General features: G+C 39.1%; 1 protein-coding gene across 2 annotated transcripts in view; it reads right to left on the bottom strand.

Annotated features, from left to right (window-relative positions):
* LOC121653240 (cadherin-24-like) overlaps positions 1 to 19,358 on the bottom strand; it is a 32,636-nt gene extending 13,278 nt beyond the window's left edge. Inside the window, exons 1-5 of one of the 2 annotated variants that reach the window (XM_042006576.1) lie at positions 19,125 to 19,358; positions 12,987 to 13,848; positions 5,271 to 5,565; positions 1,700 to 1,819; positions 1,209 to 1,376 (exon numbers count right to left, since the gene is read on the bottom strand). In XM_042006576.1, coding sequence (XP_041862510.1) covers positions 1,209 to 1,376; positions 1,700 to 1,819; positions 5,271 to 5,565; positions 12,987 to 13,661 — 1,258 coding nt within the window. In that variant the 5' untranslated portion in view covers positions 13,662 to 13,848; positions 19,125 to 19,358. Of the gene's footprint in view, positions 1 to 1,208; positions 1,377 to 1,699; positions 1,820 to 5,270; positions 5,566 to 12,986; positions 13,849 to 19,124 lie in introns of those variants that run through there. The other variant, XM_042006577.1, reaches the window with a different exon arrangement.
* Positions 19,359 to 19,574: the final 216 nt, after the last annotated feature.

Below are 19,574 nucleotides of genomic sequence, written 5' to 3'. Positions count from 1 at the left end.
AACAACCATGGAAACACAACAGAGCTCAAACTACTGAAACGTGAAGCTAATACATTGTTTTTGTCTTGACCTTATATCAGATCTATCTTTGGGATTCTGGGAACTTGGGCACTGAGAAACACAGAAACAAACAATTGCTCTAACTTAGCCTCGCAGAGTTAAATCTGTTCTGCTGTTATTGTTTAGCTTGGATTACAGTCTGTCCACTTTGAAGGCATGAAAGGGCAGCCACTGATCTGTGGCAGGTCGCATCATTCACTTGGCATCCCATGATGAGCTCTGTTTGCTGTAACCAAGCACAGCAACACGAAGCGCATCCAGAAAAAAATGCCGTAATTTCAATCAAATCAGCGCTATTTCCTCCACATAAAGAACATTTAAAAATCACATTCTTTGCTTTCAAAGAGCATATTAAATGAGATGTCTGCTTAAACTGTGCTGATATTGTCAAGCTGAAAATAATGGCCTGCAGTGAGTTGGGAAGATATTGTCAGAAATTGGTAAATAAATAACACACTGCTGACATTTGGAATTACAATATTGCTTCCATAAAAAAGTGTATTGCAGTACAATATATCACTATATTGAGAGGGTGCTTTAAACATAAAGATGAATGGATTTAAGCAAAGACTGTCTGGAAGAAAAAGTAGGGAAGACTGGGGAAAAAGGGAAAGGAGAAATGGTTGTATATAAAGAAATGCAGGGTATGTCTGAGTGTTAGACATAGTCTGCAGTGATTTTACTGTCTATTGAAGCAGAAAGCACTGAACTATAAGATGAAATATTAATACTATGGAACAGGGAAAAGCTCGGATAAGAAAAAGAGGACATGATCTTTCACTCTTCTACATCAAGATGCAGTCCATTTGAAGTGCAGGGACCACCGGGGAATGTTTATATGAATGTTGATGTCGGTGCTTTTTGAAAGGCTACGTTATTTCAAACTGATGTTACAAACAATGATTAGCAAAACATAAAATAAAGGAGGAAAAGTCAACTCACAAGCTGTAGTGCTTGTGTCTTATCATGAACCTGTCATATCAAGTCGGAACTAAAAGAGGCAAAGAGTTTCTGACTCCTGTCACAAATGCCATTGCAAGATATTTCATCATTTTAATCTTCACTTACTCACGTTCACACATTTTCTACAGCTACAGAGACCGAAAGCACCCATCAATTAGGTGGAGATGTGATAAAGCAAAGCTTACTCCTTCTGAAGCGAGGAGGGTTGTCGTTGACATCGCTCAGCTTCACAGTGACAGTCGTAGTCCCTGTTAATCCACCCAGATGCCCCCCCATGTCTTTGGCCTGGAGGATGACCAGATACTCATCCTGGGTCTCCCTGTCCATATCTGGCACTGCTGTCCGCAGAACGCCTGGTGGAACAAAGAGCAGGAACAAAAATCACAACAGCTATAGGTTTCACAGTGACACAGTGTCCTTCCTCGTTACCATCAAAGCAAGTCATACTTTTAAAATCAGGATGTTTCAAAACGTGTCCCCAGGGCGCCTCAGTTTGTGAACAGATCACGTAAAACTCAAGTTCCTGCATCTGAGCATATGGAAGGAAGGAATGAAACATACTGTATAATTTCAACGACCGGGGATTAAGTATGTAAAGTGTAATCGCCAGCTGGAGAGCATTTCAATGAAACAGCTTTAAATGCTATTTGTGGCACATGTGAAGATATGAACAGACCTGTCTCGGGATCCACAGAGAAATAGTCTTGGCCCTGAATTATCCCGTACACCAGTCGAGCACTGTTTCCATACGTTGGATCATCAGCATCAACGGCTGTGACTTGGACTACAGATGTGCCTGTGAAACAGAAGAGGAATAACATGGGTGAGAGGACAAAGAAAACACAAGAAAAACACGATTGTTTTAAATCATACAGAGAACACAAACATACTACTGTTAATTCTTAAAGGAAAATAGGTTAAGACATTTATGTCTTCCTAGTGATGCTATCTGAAAACTGACAAAGCCTATCTGTCAGTGTGTCGGACTATTACTTTAATCCTGGATAAAATATCTCAATTAGTATTGGACAAGTTGTCAATGGACCAGTGAGTTTTTATCTCTAGTGCATCCATCATCGTCAGCTTATGAACAAGCATTTAAAACAAATAATATCCTAACTGTAAAAGCCTAAACTAGAATTTGTGTTTGCTGGATAAACTATAATACATAAGGCTGTTAGAAGGAAGCATTTTCACATTAGTACGGTGTCTGTAGTGCGACATTTTTGTGATGGTTTAGTAACCGTGCGGCTCTGGTCTGTTGCCAGCAGAAACAGATGTTAAACTTTCCTGCTTCTGCCTGCAAACCGAGGTTGGGCGGCAGAGGCGATTCCTCCTGGGCTGAGGAGGCAGCTAGCTTTGGGGTTAACTCCCTTTAATTTACCCAGCAGTAGTAAGCCAGATATGGGACCCTGTTGCAAGCAGCATGGCTGTTTTATTTATCACTGAAGCTTGTAGCAAAAACTAAACAGTTCATCTCAGCTAACTTTTAAAGCTCAGACCTGCGCTAGCTGACGTGTCTCTTTCTCTCTGTAGCTCACTCTTAAAGGGGCAGTGCAGTCCTTATAACAGCGCTGCTAATAGTTTCTGCACAATGAGACATAACCCTCCTCCAAACAAAATTAGTCATTCAACGTTGTGCATCATTTCAACTAGTCGTGCACATCCCCAATTAAAATGGTTCACTTCCGATCTAACAGGCTGCGCTGCTTCAAAATAGGAAACTGCTAATTCGTATGAACTTCTTTACACCTGGTGTTGCAAATTTGGACAAACCACTTTTTGCCTTAATTTTTTTTTTTTTTTTTTTGCTTTATCTCTTTTTATTTTATTTCTTTATTGTTTATTAACTATCATATGTGTATTTTTCTATAGTTTATTGTTATAATGATATTTAACAATTCATTACTATTTTATTTGTATTTTATTCATTGTAAGTCTTTTCTGGTTTTTTTATTTATTTTTTTTTATATGTATTTTCCTATCATATAACTGTAAATAAATTAAGGCGTTATTGGGTTAAAAGCGGAGTCCAACAAGGCACCATCCTAGAGCTTTTTCTATTTTTTTTTTGACATGCTGCATTTTAAGATGCTGCATTCGAACCTTGAGGGCGGTGGCCTTTCTGTGTGGAGTTTGCATGTTCTCCCCGTGTATGCGTGGGTTCTCTCCGGGTTCTCCGGCTTCCTCCCACCGTCCAAAGACATGCATGTTAGGTTAATTGATGAATTTAAATTCTTACTAGGAGTGAGTGCGAGTGAGAATGGTTGTTTGTCCCCTATGTGTTGGCCCTGCGATGGACTGGTGAACTGTCCAGGGTGTACCCTGCCTCTCACCTGTTAATGCTGGGATAGGCTACAGCTTACCCGCGACCCGTAATGGACTAAGCGGTTCAGCCAATGAATGAATGAATGCTGCATTTTAATTTAATCTGTTCTCCATCTGGGTATATCTGAAGAGACTTTATTGAAAGTTTTGTTAAGCTGTTAACTTTAATCCTGGCAAGCCATTTTATAAAATTAAATTAAAATTAAACTGAAACGATCATGGTCTTCTGACAGTGTGCATAATGCAATATAAATCTCTGTGTTTTTCAGTATTTTTACTTTTAACAAACAAGTCGTTAGTCGTGTGAAAAGCAGGTTCATCTGCATAGAAATGTGGCCAAATAAAGACAGCTCCTTTACTTTATCTCACAAGTATATGGAAATGGATAACCATGCCTTTCTCGCTACCTGGTTATACAACTGTACTGTCACTCAGTAAATGGGACTAACTCTGTCCAACTAACCACAACTAGTTTAAAATGGAGCTGCCAGACTTTACTTTAGTGTTAGCTCAGATGCTTTGGTAAGCAGTGTGACACAGATTTATTTTAAGATTGTATTATTAGCTTTTATAGCCCAGTGTTTTCCCTACCATTATAGAGGGTTGCCCCTTGTCCCCCCTCAAGAAGGTCACTGAAGCTCTTCATGTTTTAACTCCATAGAACAATCTGATAAGTTAATCTGTCTTTCCACTTCCATATTTCTTGGACTGTCTATCAATTCTAGTCTCTGAAACAGGCCTCTTTTGTACATTAAATGTAATGTTCACATAACAACACAGATCATTTCACATCAGATATAAAAACTATATTTTTTGTCTGCTTTAATTTTACATGATGCTGTGTGAGTTTCCCTCATCAGGACCCTAAATTAACACTGGCCAACCAGCCAAAGATGGTTTAAAAATAATTTTGACAGGTGAAAATGAAAACTTAGTGGTGAGTTCAGCAGGCGATGAATGAAGCAAATCATTTCAGTCATTTGTCCTGGCAGTGCTATCACGACTGAATCATACATCTGGATGTTTACTTTAGCATAGATAATGTTGTTTATGAGCAACGTTTTGAACAAAGTGCAGCTGAATGCGGAGAGATGTTTAAACAAAGTGATGTGAAGAAGGAGAAACAAAAATGTGGCAGTGTGAAGAACAAGGCTGGTTAAAGGAGGATTGGGATAATGTTGATGATGAAAAAGGAAGTGGAACAAAGATTGTATTGGATTATTCTTTTTGTTTTTTTTTACGTTGATACATCTTTGACTTCTGTTTAAATGTCACAAAATATTGGACAGCCAAAAATCTTCTTGTTTGTTGTCAAAGTAATGTTGTAAAATATCTACTAGGGTAAAGCGTAAAGTAAATAATTTCAAATGTGTTTGTTTCTGGCTGGAAAAGAAAGCATTGAGAGAATGTTGTTTGGTATTTTCAAGAAAAAAAAGTCCATAAAAACAATTTAAATAAACATTCATGGTAAAATGCATTCAGTTGTACTTATAATCTGGATTATTTTGATTTGGAAATGTTAACTAGTGATAAAAAAAAAAAGATTATTGGCATCGTAGCAAGGAAACCATTATGAATGGCAGTTGTTTTTAAATGTGAATAAATGTAAATAAATGTGACTTGACAACATGGTATGGTCTCTACTGTACATATTTAGTCCATTTCTGAACAACAAATCTACTTATTAATTAATGATGTTGAGGATACATCAATTGTTTTAAATCATAATTTACTGAACCACAAAGTTCATTATTATGGCCAGTACATCAATATGGGGAGTAATAAATGAGAGCATAAGACAGATATCTTAGTGTTGTGCTAGCTAATAAACTTGAATTTACTGGAAACCATTTAAATTACATAAATTATAGCTGATAAAAAAGCTGATAGCTTTTCAATAGCTTGTTTGAGCGCTGTACCTATATTGGCCATCTCCGGCACCATGGCAACATAGGGTTCATTAGGGAAGACAGGTGGGTTGTCATTGATGTCCTGCACTCTGATGATGAACTCTGAGGAGGGCTCCAGTGCTCGGCCAGACTCTCGATCGGTAGCTGTTGCAACGAGACGATACTGGTCCTTTTCCTCTCGGTCCAGAGATTTGGTCACGTGTATGTTCCCGGTGTTGCTGTCGATTACAAACACAGAACCAACTCCCTCCCCTTCCAGGGTGTATTTAGTGCGCCCGTCTCCTCTGTCCATATCTGTGTGCAGCTGCAAAATCAAACGCAAACAGTGTAAATTGCTGTAACACCTTTAGGCATCACTTTCTGACGGGAGGTATGCTGATACCGGTATCTCTTATTAACACTCTTATTTGTCTGGCATGTACAGCAAACCTGACTCTGTAAAATGGGTAAATTATGTGAAGATGGAATGTGTTTAGTGAATCTGAGAGGAATGGCACCAGGTGTGGAGGATACATATGGGACCAGGATGAGTACTGATGCATGCAGCTAATTAACTCATTGGACCAAACATGCCACTGGGGTTTTGATGAGGGCAAATCCACATCGAGGCGGACAGTGGCCCTGCAAATGCCATATATGTATATTCACAGATGAATTCCACTAACACAGGCAATATCCATCTGTAAATCTTTCTGCCTCTTCTATCCATCTGCCCCTTCCCTTCTTATATATCCATCTGCCTTACTTTGCCTCTACCTTTAATACCACCCCCCCCACTCTTGTTTCTCCTCTTTTTCATCAACTTACCTCGGTTACACAGATTGCCCATCTGCTCACATTTCTTATCCCACCCCCAATCTCTCTCTTTTTCTTCCCCTTACTCTGTTTTCCTCCATGGTGCAAGATCCTGGATCGGTATTTAATGGCAGAGAGGATATTAGTGTGAGCTGGATAGGTAAAAAGCCAGACACACAGAAATAGAAAGTAAAAGAGATTACTCAGCCTTCATCACACAGTGCTTTCTGACCAGGGGCCCTCACATCTCTCTATCCTTAAGGCACATCTGCACATTTTAACAATCCACGAGGCTTACTCACAACCTCTGTTGTGGACCTCAGACACTCATGAGAACTAAAGCCTTGTCTGTTTTCAAACTGATTTAGCCAGTTCAGATCAGCTTTATTCATTCTTTTATTCATGACAAAAGTAATCTTATAACCCTTTGATAGTCTGCTCTATCTTTTTATAGAATTTTTTTTTATTGACTATAATAAATTTCTCTAAAATTTAGTGGAAGTAGAATCCACAGATTTTTATTATTATTGTCCAAAGAAAAAGCTAAACTGCACAGGAACATGACATTAAGAATCACTTTCTTCACAGGGCCTATTTTTACTACCTCCTTTCTGAAATAACAAATGCAAAACAAATTAAGTATATCTTCACAATTACAAGGACTGTATGTATAAATGTGGCCTTAAAAGAAGGCTGAGACATGTGAGATTACTACAGATGTGACAGAATCAACATATATGTTACTGTGTCAGAGTAAATTCAACTGGAGCATGGTAGATGATTTTAATGGTTTTCTCCTCCTACAAGTAAACCACATTAAGTTCAGTGAAAACCAGAGGATAGCAGCTTACTTCATCCAGAATTTAGTAATGTCTGATGAGGAACTGTGCACAAATATAAATTTAAAAAGTGAACCTAAGCAGTTCACTTTAATCGAGGTGTTATGCAGGTATATATTTCAGGAAGCCATCAGCCGATGTTGCCGATGGACAGAGTTAGGAGAATGGAGGGGTAGCACCACATTTACTTTAGAAACACCATGAGGATCCAGAAAGAAGTGAAGCCCAAGATAGTTTATTATAGGAAGAGTGAATACTTCGCTATAAAACCTCCTTCATCTTCATGGAAACTAGCAGGACCTTCATGATTTATTTCAATAAAGGCAGTCAAAGAGAACACAGTAGAGTTTTTTAGAGCTGGAAAACTTTTCACCACAAAACGGCTAAATTAAGGCATCATTTATGATTATGTGATTTTTCTTATTTGCTGCTCTTTAGTTGCTAGCTCTCAGAATTTTTGTCCCACAGTGATGAGACTTTTTTATAATCAGCTCTGAGACTGGTTTCACATGACACATTGTTTTTGTGGTTTGCTTGAAGTGGAGAAATTAGCAGAAGCTCTAAAGTGGACAGTTCTCATGTTTTTCTTACATATAATTCTTGGGGTTTGAACTATTTTTGGTTTGGATGCCAGTACTTGGAAGTTTTTAGCTGAGTTTCTTCCAGTGATTTTGGTATGCTACATGTTGGGACCGATGCTTTCTAGTGTGTGCAAAGCTTTTCTGTACTACACGTATCTTCTTGTACAGGGGCCTGTCATCAAAAAGAGGTCAAAGACACAAGATCCAATTATTCAATTCAGCACAATTTGCTGTTTATTTTTAATCCAGTAAATTAAATTAATTTTTGCAGCACATTTTCTTTGTATGGCAAGACAAATGTAACTGTCTGACACTGATAAGAGAATAATATTTAAAACCATTTTTGTGCTGAAGACATCCGTCTATTTAAAAGTAACTCTGCTTTGAAACATACTGTCAGAAATGATCCAGATGAGAAAATTAATGCATTTTAACAACAGATGTTCATATTAGTGCAACTTCACACAGCATGCAAGCAGAGGAGAGAGAAAATTGTGCTCATTTTGTGTGTTTTGTTTGGTGTATATGCTCTGGAGGATGAATCTGGGGATTATATAAACTTATAATAGTATACACTGAACAGTGCTATATAAAGTACTGTTTTTTATTCATACCAACACCCACACCTTTTCCCCTGCTTTCTTCCTTAAAAGTAGCTTTGATTTTGATCCCACTCTTCACCACGAGAGACATCTTTGTCAGAAGGCTGTGCCTTACCCACTCCCCGACTTGTTTACCCCTCCCTCGCCTCCTACTTTCTATCCAGACCTCTCCTCATTGTCTAATTGCTGGCTCAGTCCTGCTGTGCTTCATGCAGCATGGAAAAACACTATCGCAGCGGGGAGGAAATTTATCCACCCCATACAAACAAAGCGAGAAAAAGAGGAAACAGTCTTTCAGTTCCTTTGTCAATCTCTCTCTAATCTTGATATTCCCCTCCTCTCACTTGTGCAGTACATCCACCTCCGGGTTTATATCTGCTTCGCACTGCTTTTCCTAGCAGAGAGATTCTTGTTTCCTTCACACAGGTTAAGGCACCTGTGATTTGAACTGTTGATAGCTCACCTCAGCTCTTGCCACGGCAGAAGGCCTTGACATGATCACTGCTCTATTTTTGGCCTTCGAGAGAAAACTTTCTGCTTTCATCTCTTTCACAATGCAGAAGCGCTTTAATGCATGAAGATCAACATTGAGACTGCATTTGCAACCGGAATGAGCAGTCTTGTGTGACTACTGATTGCTTTAACACCCCTCCCTGACTGTATCAATAACAAGCAGAGAGGGGGATTAAACATTTATGAGGTGTATACTGCACTGGTAAGAATCCAATCTAGACTGTCACTATAAAGTATACCGCAAGCTACAAAGAGGCTGGCAGCATTTCCTGTTAGCGTTACAGCTGATATAATCCTACTCTGAGTACACTGTAGCTGCCAGCAGCTGCATTAGTGAGGAGTGGCCCACTGTGAAAAGCTACAAGTAAAACCCCTGGGATTGAACAGTTCAGGTGTGCTATGGACTAAATCACCCCAGACACCTCTGTTGTTGCAACACCGACGGCAGATGAAGGCTGCTGGTGTGGCTGCTATAAAACCTCATGTGACATGATGACAAGTCAACATTAAAAGGATGTTTGTGCAGCATTCCTGAGTACATTGTGTTACATTTAGAGCAAAGAGGGGAAATATTTAAAGAGAAATTATTATTATTATGCAAAAAAGGGACAACATCAACATTCTCTTTAACAAATGTATATTTGCATGTTTTGAATATTCACACAAATGAACGGTTCATTTATTTCCCCCTCATTTGATAATGTGTGAAAACGTGTTTTGTCCTGTGGAACGTGGGAGAAAACACATCCCAGAGGACAAATAGGTGAAAATAACATGAGGGGAAACTGAGCTTTCTGTTTGAACTAAAGAAGGGAATCACTGGGAGAGGTAAGCAGAGACAAAACATCCAAACTTGAGCTTGTTGTACTGGTTATTGACCAGTTTGTGGAAATTTCTGTCTGTGCTTCAGTCCTATCCTGCACACAGGAAACAGATGTCACAGCTGTGACTTCAGCTGTTGGTTTATTAACTACTATTTTAAAGTTTGGCATTCAGCCATCACTGACTTGATCAAAGGGAGGACCTGAGTAGTGATATGTCAAACCTGATTGGATAAAAATACAGTCCAATTTGAATAAAGCTGCAGCCAAAAAGTTTGAAAGCTATGTATTACACCTTAAAAGCATTTAGAGATCAGCTTCACCAGATAAAAACATCCATATTCTGTTTATCTATGGTCATTTAACATATGGATGGCTGGCAAGATCACAAAAAATACTAAAATATATAAATAGCTGCTGAATTAACTAATATGCCAATAAATCCAAACACAAAATAAAAATTTTATGTATAAGTTGATATTTCTGCTTTCATTTTCAACCACATTGATTTAACTTTGTGTTGGTACGTTTCTCTACAGGTATGTTTGATGACTCTTTGATTTCATCATTATCCTATTTTCTTAATGGATTGTGTAGTACTGTGGTAGTTTATATTGTTTTTGTGACTACTGATGTGATTTAGGCAGCCTAGACAACTTTTATTTCCACATTTCAATTCTGTCCTTTTCTCTTTTTAGCTCTTCCTCTGTCTCCCTGTCAAGTTCGGCACAGACATAACAAGACTAATGAAAATAAGATTATAATAAAAATTAAAGCCACAAGCGGCATCCATCGGGTCCGAGCCCCTTGGACCCCGCCACCCGATGCTAATTTGTTGCCATGACAACAGGTGGTGTAATGCGTTAAGGGCCCAACCTGTATGAATCCTGTCAAGTTTGGTGCAGATCCCATGTATTTCTATAGAGATATGAGCAAACCGTGTTTCATGGCGAGAAGGCTTTTTTCCGTGGGTTGCCACGGTAACATGCTTTCTTCTATTAGAAAGATTTGAAGAGCGTTTGGTGCCCAACTTGTCAGGAAGCTTCCCACCAAGTTTGGAGTCAATCGCACAAATCCCCTCAGACTAGTTCGTTCAAATACGATGCGTGTAAAGTGAAAAAAATTGTGAAAAAATAGCTATAAATGCCAAGATGGCGGGCACCCCGTTGCCATGGCAACAGGTGTTTGATTGACTTTTTTGCTCGACTTACGTGTTACACGTGTGTGCCGAGTTTCGTCTTCCTACGTCAAAGTAGACGCCGTTGAGCCATTTTTGCATTGAAGTCTATGTGGACCTTAGAATATCGAAATTTTCGCCGGGCTTGATGTGTGTGCCAAATTTCACAACTTTTCATGGGTGTTTAGGGGGTGATATTTAGGCTCAAAATGCTTAGAAGGAGAAGGAGGAGGAGAAGAATAAACATTTGGAAAACAATAGGGTCCTTCCATACTTCGTATGGCTCCGACCCTAATAATAAAAATATTCCAAACATCAAGGGGAGCCATTTATATAACATGTCTGCCTTGGAAGAGCAAATCTGTCTGGCAAAATACACAGAGAGCAGTTCTGTATGTTAGGATGCTGGACAGGACAGGGTTAAAAAACAAACAAACATAAAAAAAACAAAAACAAACAAACTTTGTGTTAATATATTTATTAACTGCATTTTTTCCTATTCTATTTTTTTTTATATTTTAACTGATTCTTGGTCATTTTAACTTCTTTTTTTGGTTTTGTCACTGTATACAGTTCAGTAAAACATTTCTTTTACATTTTAATAATAATTAATTATTTATTATATCATCTTATATCATATACATGAAGGTTCATGAATATTAGTGCAAAAAACAAAAAAAAAAAACAAACAAAAAAAAAAACTAAATGTAAACATGCTGGCAAATTTCCATCTGTAGTACTAAGGCAAATAAGCAGACATGACAAAATCACAACCATTTATTTCACTATCATTTACTAGTATTCTCATTTCTATATTTATTTCTAATTATCAATGTTTCAGTCCTGGAAAATACAAAAGCAAATTTATTTGCAAGTAACTGGTGAAATTCAACCAATCTTTAAAATTTGCTATCTAAATCAATAATAAAATGACACAGTAAAAAAAACCCAACCAATAAATTAGAGATCAGTTACATGGAGCGAAGCATTTAACTAAACTTCCAGAAAATCTAGAAAGAGAACTGCTTTAATTGGGAAATGCTTCTTCCCATTATGAAGAAGCAAATATTAGCAGTTGGCTCATTTAGATGAACAGCTGCTGGTGCTAATTCTCTGCATGGTGCAGGTGTAAAGGAAGATGAGAGGATGTGATTAAAAGGGGCCAAATGAACCAAACTAATAGAGAGCCAAATAGAAAACTAAAATTTCTGATTCTTTTCTGCAATTTGTTAAAGGAAGATTTTCCACACAAGGCTCATGCTGTTATGCCTGTTCTTTACATTGTCATGCTCTCTGCATGGAGCTTTGCTTTCACTGACAGACACACAAGGACGTCACCTAACAATACAAAAAATGTACTGAGCTTGGCTCAACAATGGCAGCTGATGAAGTAACACTTCTCCTACTCCCATCCACTGCTGCATGTCAGTCAGATCCCTGACATGTGCTGCCTAAAATACTGTCAAATAACAGCACCAAAGCTTTTGGATAATAAATCAACTGTTAATGTTAACTAAGCTTGCTTAATTTAGCAGAGCTCTGAAGCAAAGCTTCTGAGTCAAGTTCAACTTATCGTGACTTGCTCTGGGCACATTATTAAAATATCAAAATGTGAGAAAACTCTACTTGTCTAAATTTTTGTCTCCAAATTGTAGCTGTGAGGACAGTGGTTTCATTAGATCACTTTAGATCATGGCTGGTTATGAGCTTTCACGGTTCACAGCCTGTTGATGAAAGCTGGCTGCGAGACATTCTGTTGGATTTTTAAACACATACTCATTTCTTCTGCAGCCTTCTGACTCCACTATGCTGCAACCTGGAGACTTTCACACTGACTGTTAAAGCTCACTGCCTGTGGTGTGTGTTTTACTGCGACAGTGATAACATGCAGGTGGTCTTTTCCTACACACCTGAGGGAGCTGCATTTACCATAAAACCTCATTTCCTGTTGCAAGGTACCTTTCAGAACATGTTTTAACAAATTATGATTTTGTGAAGTGATGGAAAAGAAATAGGCCATTTCAGGAAGCGGTTGGGATGTCTCCAACATTCCCCGGAGTAAATTACATCTATGTTGATTCACCAATTTTTCCATTTCAGTCAAGTGCTGCTAACAACTTTTTGGTGAAATATCAAGTTTTTATATTTTCACTGCGCAAACTGTTTTTCCTTTGACGTATCGAGGGGGAAACTTGAGTGAAAAGGTAACTGAGCACAGAGGATGCTTTTTGTTTCCCCTGATAAAATTGTCCTCTACATGATTATAATTCACAGAAAAAATGTGCTTCCTAAATAAATATCTTTGTTGGCCCTCAGGAATGAAACACAGGATAATTTTATACAAACAGATGCAGATGATTCACATGTGCATGCTGACTGGTTGTGACAACAGCTTACCCGTCCGATGAGCACAGGCTCGGGCCCTCTGTACTCCTCGATCACAAAGAACTGGTTCCAGAGCCAGCTCCTGCGGCGCCGGGGGTGAGGCTCCACTGGTGGCAGGTACGACTTCGACCATCTCTGTTCAGACTCTGTGACCCATTTAGAACTGCCTCGAGTCCTTTCCGGCTGGATGTCACCAACTCCAGTGTCCACATAGAGCCCAGGCTGGACAGTGTAGTCCTCCTCTGACCTTGGCACAAGGCTGTGACCATTAATTACTCCTTCAACCTCTCCATAAGTCAAACTGCTACTTTTCTTGTGGTTCAAAGTAAGTTCAGGGCTATGTTTAGACAATAAGGAGGCAACAGAAGATTTAAGACGACTAAGTAACTCTGTCTGCTTCACTGGACTGTTCATAAAGTCAAAATCAGCTGGATTTCTGTGACTAAGTTGAAAAGCCACATTCGGCATTGATGTTACGTCATCCTTTGCATCTTGACCACGGCTTTCCAGTTCTTTGATTCCCACAAACAAGATATCCACGGCCTCTGGATGAGGTAAGACGAGTTGCTTTTTGCTTGATATTACTTGCAAGTTTTCATCTTCCTCTGAAAGGCCAGCGGCCTCTGAAATGCCATTTCTTTCCCCTTGACAGAACAAGAGAAAAAGAAGCACAACATGCGCTGCCATTGCAAATGTTCACTGACCAGTTTGTCTCAGGGAATGGCTGAGGAAACGCTGATCAGATGCGGACCTTTATGATGGTTTATTGCAGCTGCTCATTCTTCAGTTTTTCCTCTCTTCTCTTTAAAATGCATCTTCATTTCATCTACTTTCCTCACACATTCCCATGCAGGGTGCATGCTGCACAGGATACCTAAGAGAAGACATAATTAGTGTGATTTCTCCCACATTCATTAATGCTGGAAACAAATGCTTCAAGATACTAAAAAGATGCAAAGAAACTGACATCTTACTCATTATCTAGCTAAGAGGAGGATATTTTAAATCAAAATTCAACATGAATGTTTGTTGAACGTCTTTGTTTGCTCATCGAAGCCGTCTACCGGCTGCAGTAAAAATAGCTGTGATTTTTTTACAGATTGATGCAACATGAAAGTGCGTTTAAAAAAAAAGGAGTTACTTTGAGCTGTTGCGTGAGTTGTTGATCACAAACTCGGAGAGATAAGTGTGGTCTTTAAAAATTTCAATTAATTTTGAGCCGGAGGACCTGGCGGTGAGGTGCAGCTCAGGTGCTTTACTGCTCTGTCACACACAATTGCCTGGACAGCAGATGATTGATGGCATACCTAAAGATGCCCCCATCAATACCTCAATGCCCTGTTATGAAAGAAGTTCCCCTTAGGAAATTAATTAGGCTCATAAATAATATAATCGATGGTATGTCCTCATTTCCCAAAAGTTTAATGATCTCTGTTTCATCAGTATTTGAGTCAGATCCTCGATCATTGATGTGTGAAACTTGATGCAGTGGAAAGTGTCAGTGACTAAACCCAACCGAAACTGTGTGATTACAGTTTTTTTTCTTTTTTCCCCCCTTACTCATCCACGTCTCTTGTGCATCCATCACTCTAACTCACCATTTCTCACAATGAATGGAACATTCCTGACATCTGCTTTCACCTTTATGCACACATGGAGGCATGCATTATCATCTCCACAGAGCAATAGCGCATAAGTCACACATAACACAGGGACGTGGTTTTCAGACACATTTGCTAAAGTTTTCATGAATGCATTTTTCTACGTTGCTATTCCAAAAAGAAATTTTCTTGCCTTTTCATGCAAATTATGCAGAGTTTGGCTAAAGGACATATGATACAGTGCAGTGCATACAGAGCAACCTAAATCCTCTGGCCTGCTCTGACTTAATAAATGTCCAGATAAGCTCGGGCTTTGATTCATTTAGAGGCACACAGTGCATACAGAGATGCAGCAGACTTTGATGCCACTGTACATTATAATATGAGCCATAAAAAGTTCTGATACACTTGAACCAATATGCTTCATATGAAAAGGACAGATTAAAATTAAACCAATGTTCTTTTTCTCTCTAGATGCTGACCCACTTAAGCAAGGAGTAAAAACATTTTTGATCACAGGGAAAGTTGAGTATTTTCTAATCTTTTTACATTATATTTTTTCCAAAAGTAAAACCACCTTAGATTTTTTTCATTTTCATTTTAATTAATTGTTGTATTAAATATCACGGTTAACCTATGGTAAAGATCACCCCTAAACCATCAATTTCCAGAAAAGATTATGCAGCAGATCAGCACAATGAAAATGAAATTACATAATAGGGCTGCATGATATTAGAAAACGTGCAATTTTAGGGGTGCTCCATCTTAGGTACCTGTCAATTACCCTAAAGTGTCCGGGTGGCATGCACGACTTTTATGTTCCTGCTACACTTTGCAGCTCTGTTCCTGTCTTTTAATAATTATAAAAAATTATTGATTTTGAACATTTACAAATCATCTGCGATAAATAGAAGCCCATCTGGTGACTTAAAAATAAAAAAAAACAATGACATCTTATCCTGTCGCCATGGATTACTAAGTTGTGGTGACAGAAGGAAATAATTAACTTGTGGCCACTTTAGTTAAGCTCCTATTTATGGGCAATTATTATTTAATTTATTTCTATTTTAATGTTGACATGAATTACATGTACGTCCTACTCGAAATTACATGTACAGTAAACAGTGAGGTCCAGCAATGTGTTGTGATTTATCTTGACAGACTTTTCACAGATGTTTTTGTATAAAGTATTTACTGTTTTGATAAAGTGTTGCTATAAGGGTCTGGGAATACTCCATAAATATAGCGACATGGTGGATAAGTTTTGGCAGCATTGGGGAGCAATGGAGGCAGGTCTACTTAAGGTATTTGCCCAGATTCACCTATGGAAGCGGCAGAAGCGTGCTGTCTTTAGGAACACATAAATCACTGTTTTTTTTATTGTATGAAGCCAAAATCAACATTCAGTATATTGTTCAACCACACTCTGCTCTGCCAATACTCAAGATTTAATCATTTATTGTTATTGTCAGTAACAACAAAATTACATTTAGAGTATCAATCAATCAGTTGCCTTTCAAAAAGTGCTTTATACCGAATATAAACAAAATAAAAAATACAACAAAATGTATATCAGGCAGACTAATATCATGATGAATGTGAGTTTTCAATGTATTGTGCAGCCCTATTACACAATATCCACGTGGTGCCGCTTGTGCTGCTGCGTTTTCGTTCCATGCAAGTTAAAAAAAGGTGTACCCGAGTGGAAAAGCATGGCAGAGGAAGTATTATTACCCCACAGTGAATCAAGCATGCAAGTTTTTTTTTTTTTTTGGTTGAGGAAAACAATGACCAGGGTGTCATTGTGGAGGACAGCTCAACAGCCTGTAAAGGCCAATTTCCACCGGGTGTGTGCACGCTGCGGTATTTTGATCAATAGCTTGGTTCACACCGGCTGCGCAGCGGCACGTGTCAGAAGGAGCGCCTCGTTCTCCACTAAACATGCGCCAAGTCTATTTTTTATTAGAGCATGCTTCCAGAACAAGTCAAGCTCAGGAGTTCAGAAAGGACCAGACAGGAAATAAGACACGGGAGAAGTGTAAAAGCTTCTACAAAATTTCAAAATAAAAGTACCTGTGCAGATTAGCACAGCACTGAACTATGGAAACATGACGTCACTTGTAGGTCAGGCCTTCTCTGTGTTTTTTTTTTTTTTCTTTTTGATAATGGCCGATGAGATGTTTATCCTGGAAGTGGAGAATCACAAGATTCCCCAATTCTCTTACAATTTCGTGATCTTGCTGATTGAGCTATGAGGACTGCACTCACGCGCCCTCTGGTTCAGGTGTCGAGTGGACACGCTCCCGGTATGAATTAACGTACAGCAGAGATCGGAACAAAACAGCAGCCAGAACCAGTACACAGACTCGGTGGAAACTGGACGTAAAGCAAGTCAGTTGACATGAAAGGAAAGGTTAAACTACCTCCACCAACCACCGACTTCATTTGCTAAAGAAAAGGTGAATCTACAGTAACTGGGTAAAATGACGTTAATGTTTAACTAACATAACTTTGAAATAAAATGTTATTATGTCATTTCCAATTTTGTACTTGGGTACGACTCAGGTTGGGCTTACAGAGCAACGTGACGAATTCCACATGAGAAAAACAGAAGTCTCAAACTTTTTTTGACAGATAGTTTCGCTGTTTAAAAAGGATTGACTTAGTGTTACTTAGCATGCCATTCTTTTTTTTGTAATCAGTGTGGAAAGGCTTGTAGAAGAAACTGTATTAAACTATAAATAAGAAATATTGTCTAATTTCTTTATTTATTATCACTATTCCACTAAGGGCTGAATCATTAATTGTTTTTAAATAAAAGAAGTGTTGATGAGATTTTAAACAATTACAGTGACGGGAAATTAACGCATATTACTGGTAAAATCATGATTATTTCTCTGACAATAACTGCACCAAAGAAATCTATAATTGTCACATCCCTAGTGCACATGTAATGCCTCATGTTCTACATCTCCATCTTAAATCTACGAAAACATAAGAAGTGGCCCTTTCAAAATACTTTTGTCTTCCCCAGCTATTGTGCATTAGCATACTCTGAGCTCAAGGCTTACATTTCTCTCTCTGCCAGCTTTTGCTCTAAAGCCCACGTCGCCAGCAGTACATGCCATTCACAGTTGTTTGATGTCTTTAGAAAATGAGTGTGTATGAAAGTATGTGTGTGTGTAATGTAAGGCAGGGGTAGAGGATGAAAGCGTGAGGACGATTTGCTGTTGCTGGCTCAGAAAGGAATGATGAGTGGTGACATAGCTCCAAATTGCAAATCGCTGTTTCAGTCTCTCTTCACTCTGCATTGAGTCGCTTCACTGCAACAAGGCTATTTCACTTTTATTAAAAATAGCCTGTGCATGTCAGGCTTTTTACATAGGGAAAAATGGGAGATGGAGGCATAGAGGGAGCAAAGGAGGGCAGTGGTGGAAGTACTCTAAGGAGAAGGGGAGAGGGGGGGTAGTGTTGGTAGCTTTAACTGCCAGGACGTGGACAGATTCTGCTCCATTTGCACATCTCTGGCTTTCTCTGCCTCACCGACGTTCATCTTAATGCCTACAGAGCTCTCATCCATTCTTACTGGCTCTCCCCCTGCTCGCCCCACACTGGGAAATCTCTTAAGTCCATCCAAATCAGACTGGTGAAGAGAGGCCTACTGTACTCAGCACATCACTCACCTCATTATTGTCAAGATTTGACACTCAGAGAGCTTAAGTGATACCACAGCATGCACATTTTGCTGAGTAAGTGTTCATTCATCTACTTTATTTGTCAAATGAAAATGCATCATAATGTGTTCTCTGACAGTGCATTGCAAACACAGAGGGACGTTACATTTCTTAAAGCACGTGATGGCTCATTGCAGTCTCTCTTTGGTCTAAGTTGCACACAAACCCATGCACACGCACACATCTGGATTACTTATTAGCATATATATATACTAAACAGCCCGCAGCGTGACCTTGTCTTGTTAGAGCAAACCAGAAAAGTGACCTACTTGATGCATGTTAATGTGATTAAACACACTTGGGCTAACTATTATAATGAATACAACGTCCCAAAATATTGCTGTCGGCTGCTAAAACAGGGGGGAGCTTTTTTTAAAGGGTGGCATCCCAGCACTCGGCAGGTGAGGAGCGCACAAACGGTTGAGCGCGTGCGCTTATACACACACACACAGCTAGCTTAAAAAAAAGGAAAAAAAACGAGAGAGGGGGAAAAAACACTATTCGTGCCATCTGTGAGGGGCTCGCGATCAGCTTATTCACCCAAAATATTATTTTACTTCTTGCAGTCGTTGTCAGTCAACCGTTATTTCACCTGAACTACTTGCACGTGCGACAGGAAACAAATTATGTTTTATTTCGTCTAATTTATGAACAGCTTCAAACTGACTGAAACTGTTGTGAAAACCGCGTCACCAATAGCCCGAGGAACGGTTGAAAAAAGAGAGAGAGACGACGGCTGGAAACTTGTCACGGTTGTGAAAACAAGTAAACTGCGAGGATTTAAAGTGGTTCATCGGGAAGATATGAGAGCTTACCGTGTGTGTGCCATGGTGGTCCAGAGGTTTAACGGAGCTGAAGTGAATCCGACGTGGGGAAAGGATGCCGAGGTTCACGCGAGCTCAACGTGAGGTCTGTCCACTTCGCCCAGTCTCTCTCCCGCTGTCTCTCCCTCCCCTCCTCCCTGTCTGTGTCTACCTCTTTCTCTCTCTCCATTAGTTTCTAACTACCACAGCAGTTACCCTAAAATCATACTATTTTTGACACGTGACCATGCAGACACGTATGACACCCACTCTTTACAAGTTAGATTATCTCCTATAAATCCTGAACAAAATTTTTTTCCAGATTTTATTTTTTTCATGATTTCACTGCTGGCCACTTTATTAGATCTACTTGTTCAGTTGCTTGTTAACGCAAATATCTAATCAGCCAATCACATGACAGCAACTCAACACATGTAGGCATGTAGACATGATGAAGACGAC

This window comes from Melanotaenia boesemani, chromosome 14 (genome assembly GCF_017639745.1).
Source record: "Melanotaenia boesemani isolate fMelBoe1 chromosome 14, fMelBoe1.pri, whole genome shotgun sequence".
Lineage (NCBI taxonomy): Eukaryota > Metazoa > Chordata > Actinopteri > Atheriniformes > Melanotaeniidae > Melanotaenia > Melanotaenia boesemani.
The sequence above is the reverse complement of the archived record's forward strand: the minus strand, read 5'-3'. Positions and strand labels throughout refer to the sequence as shown.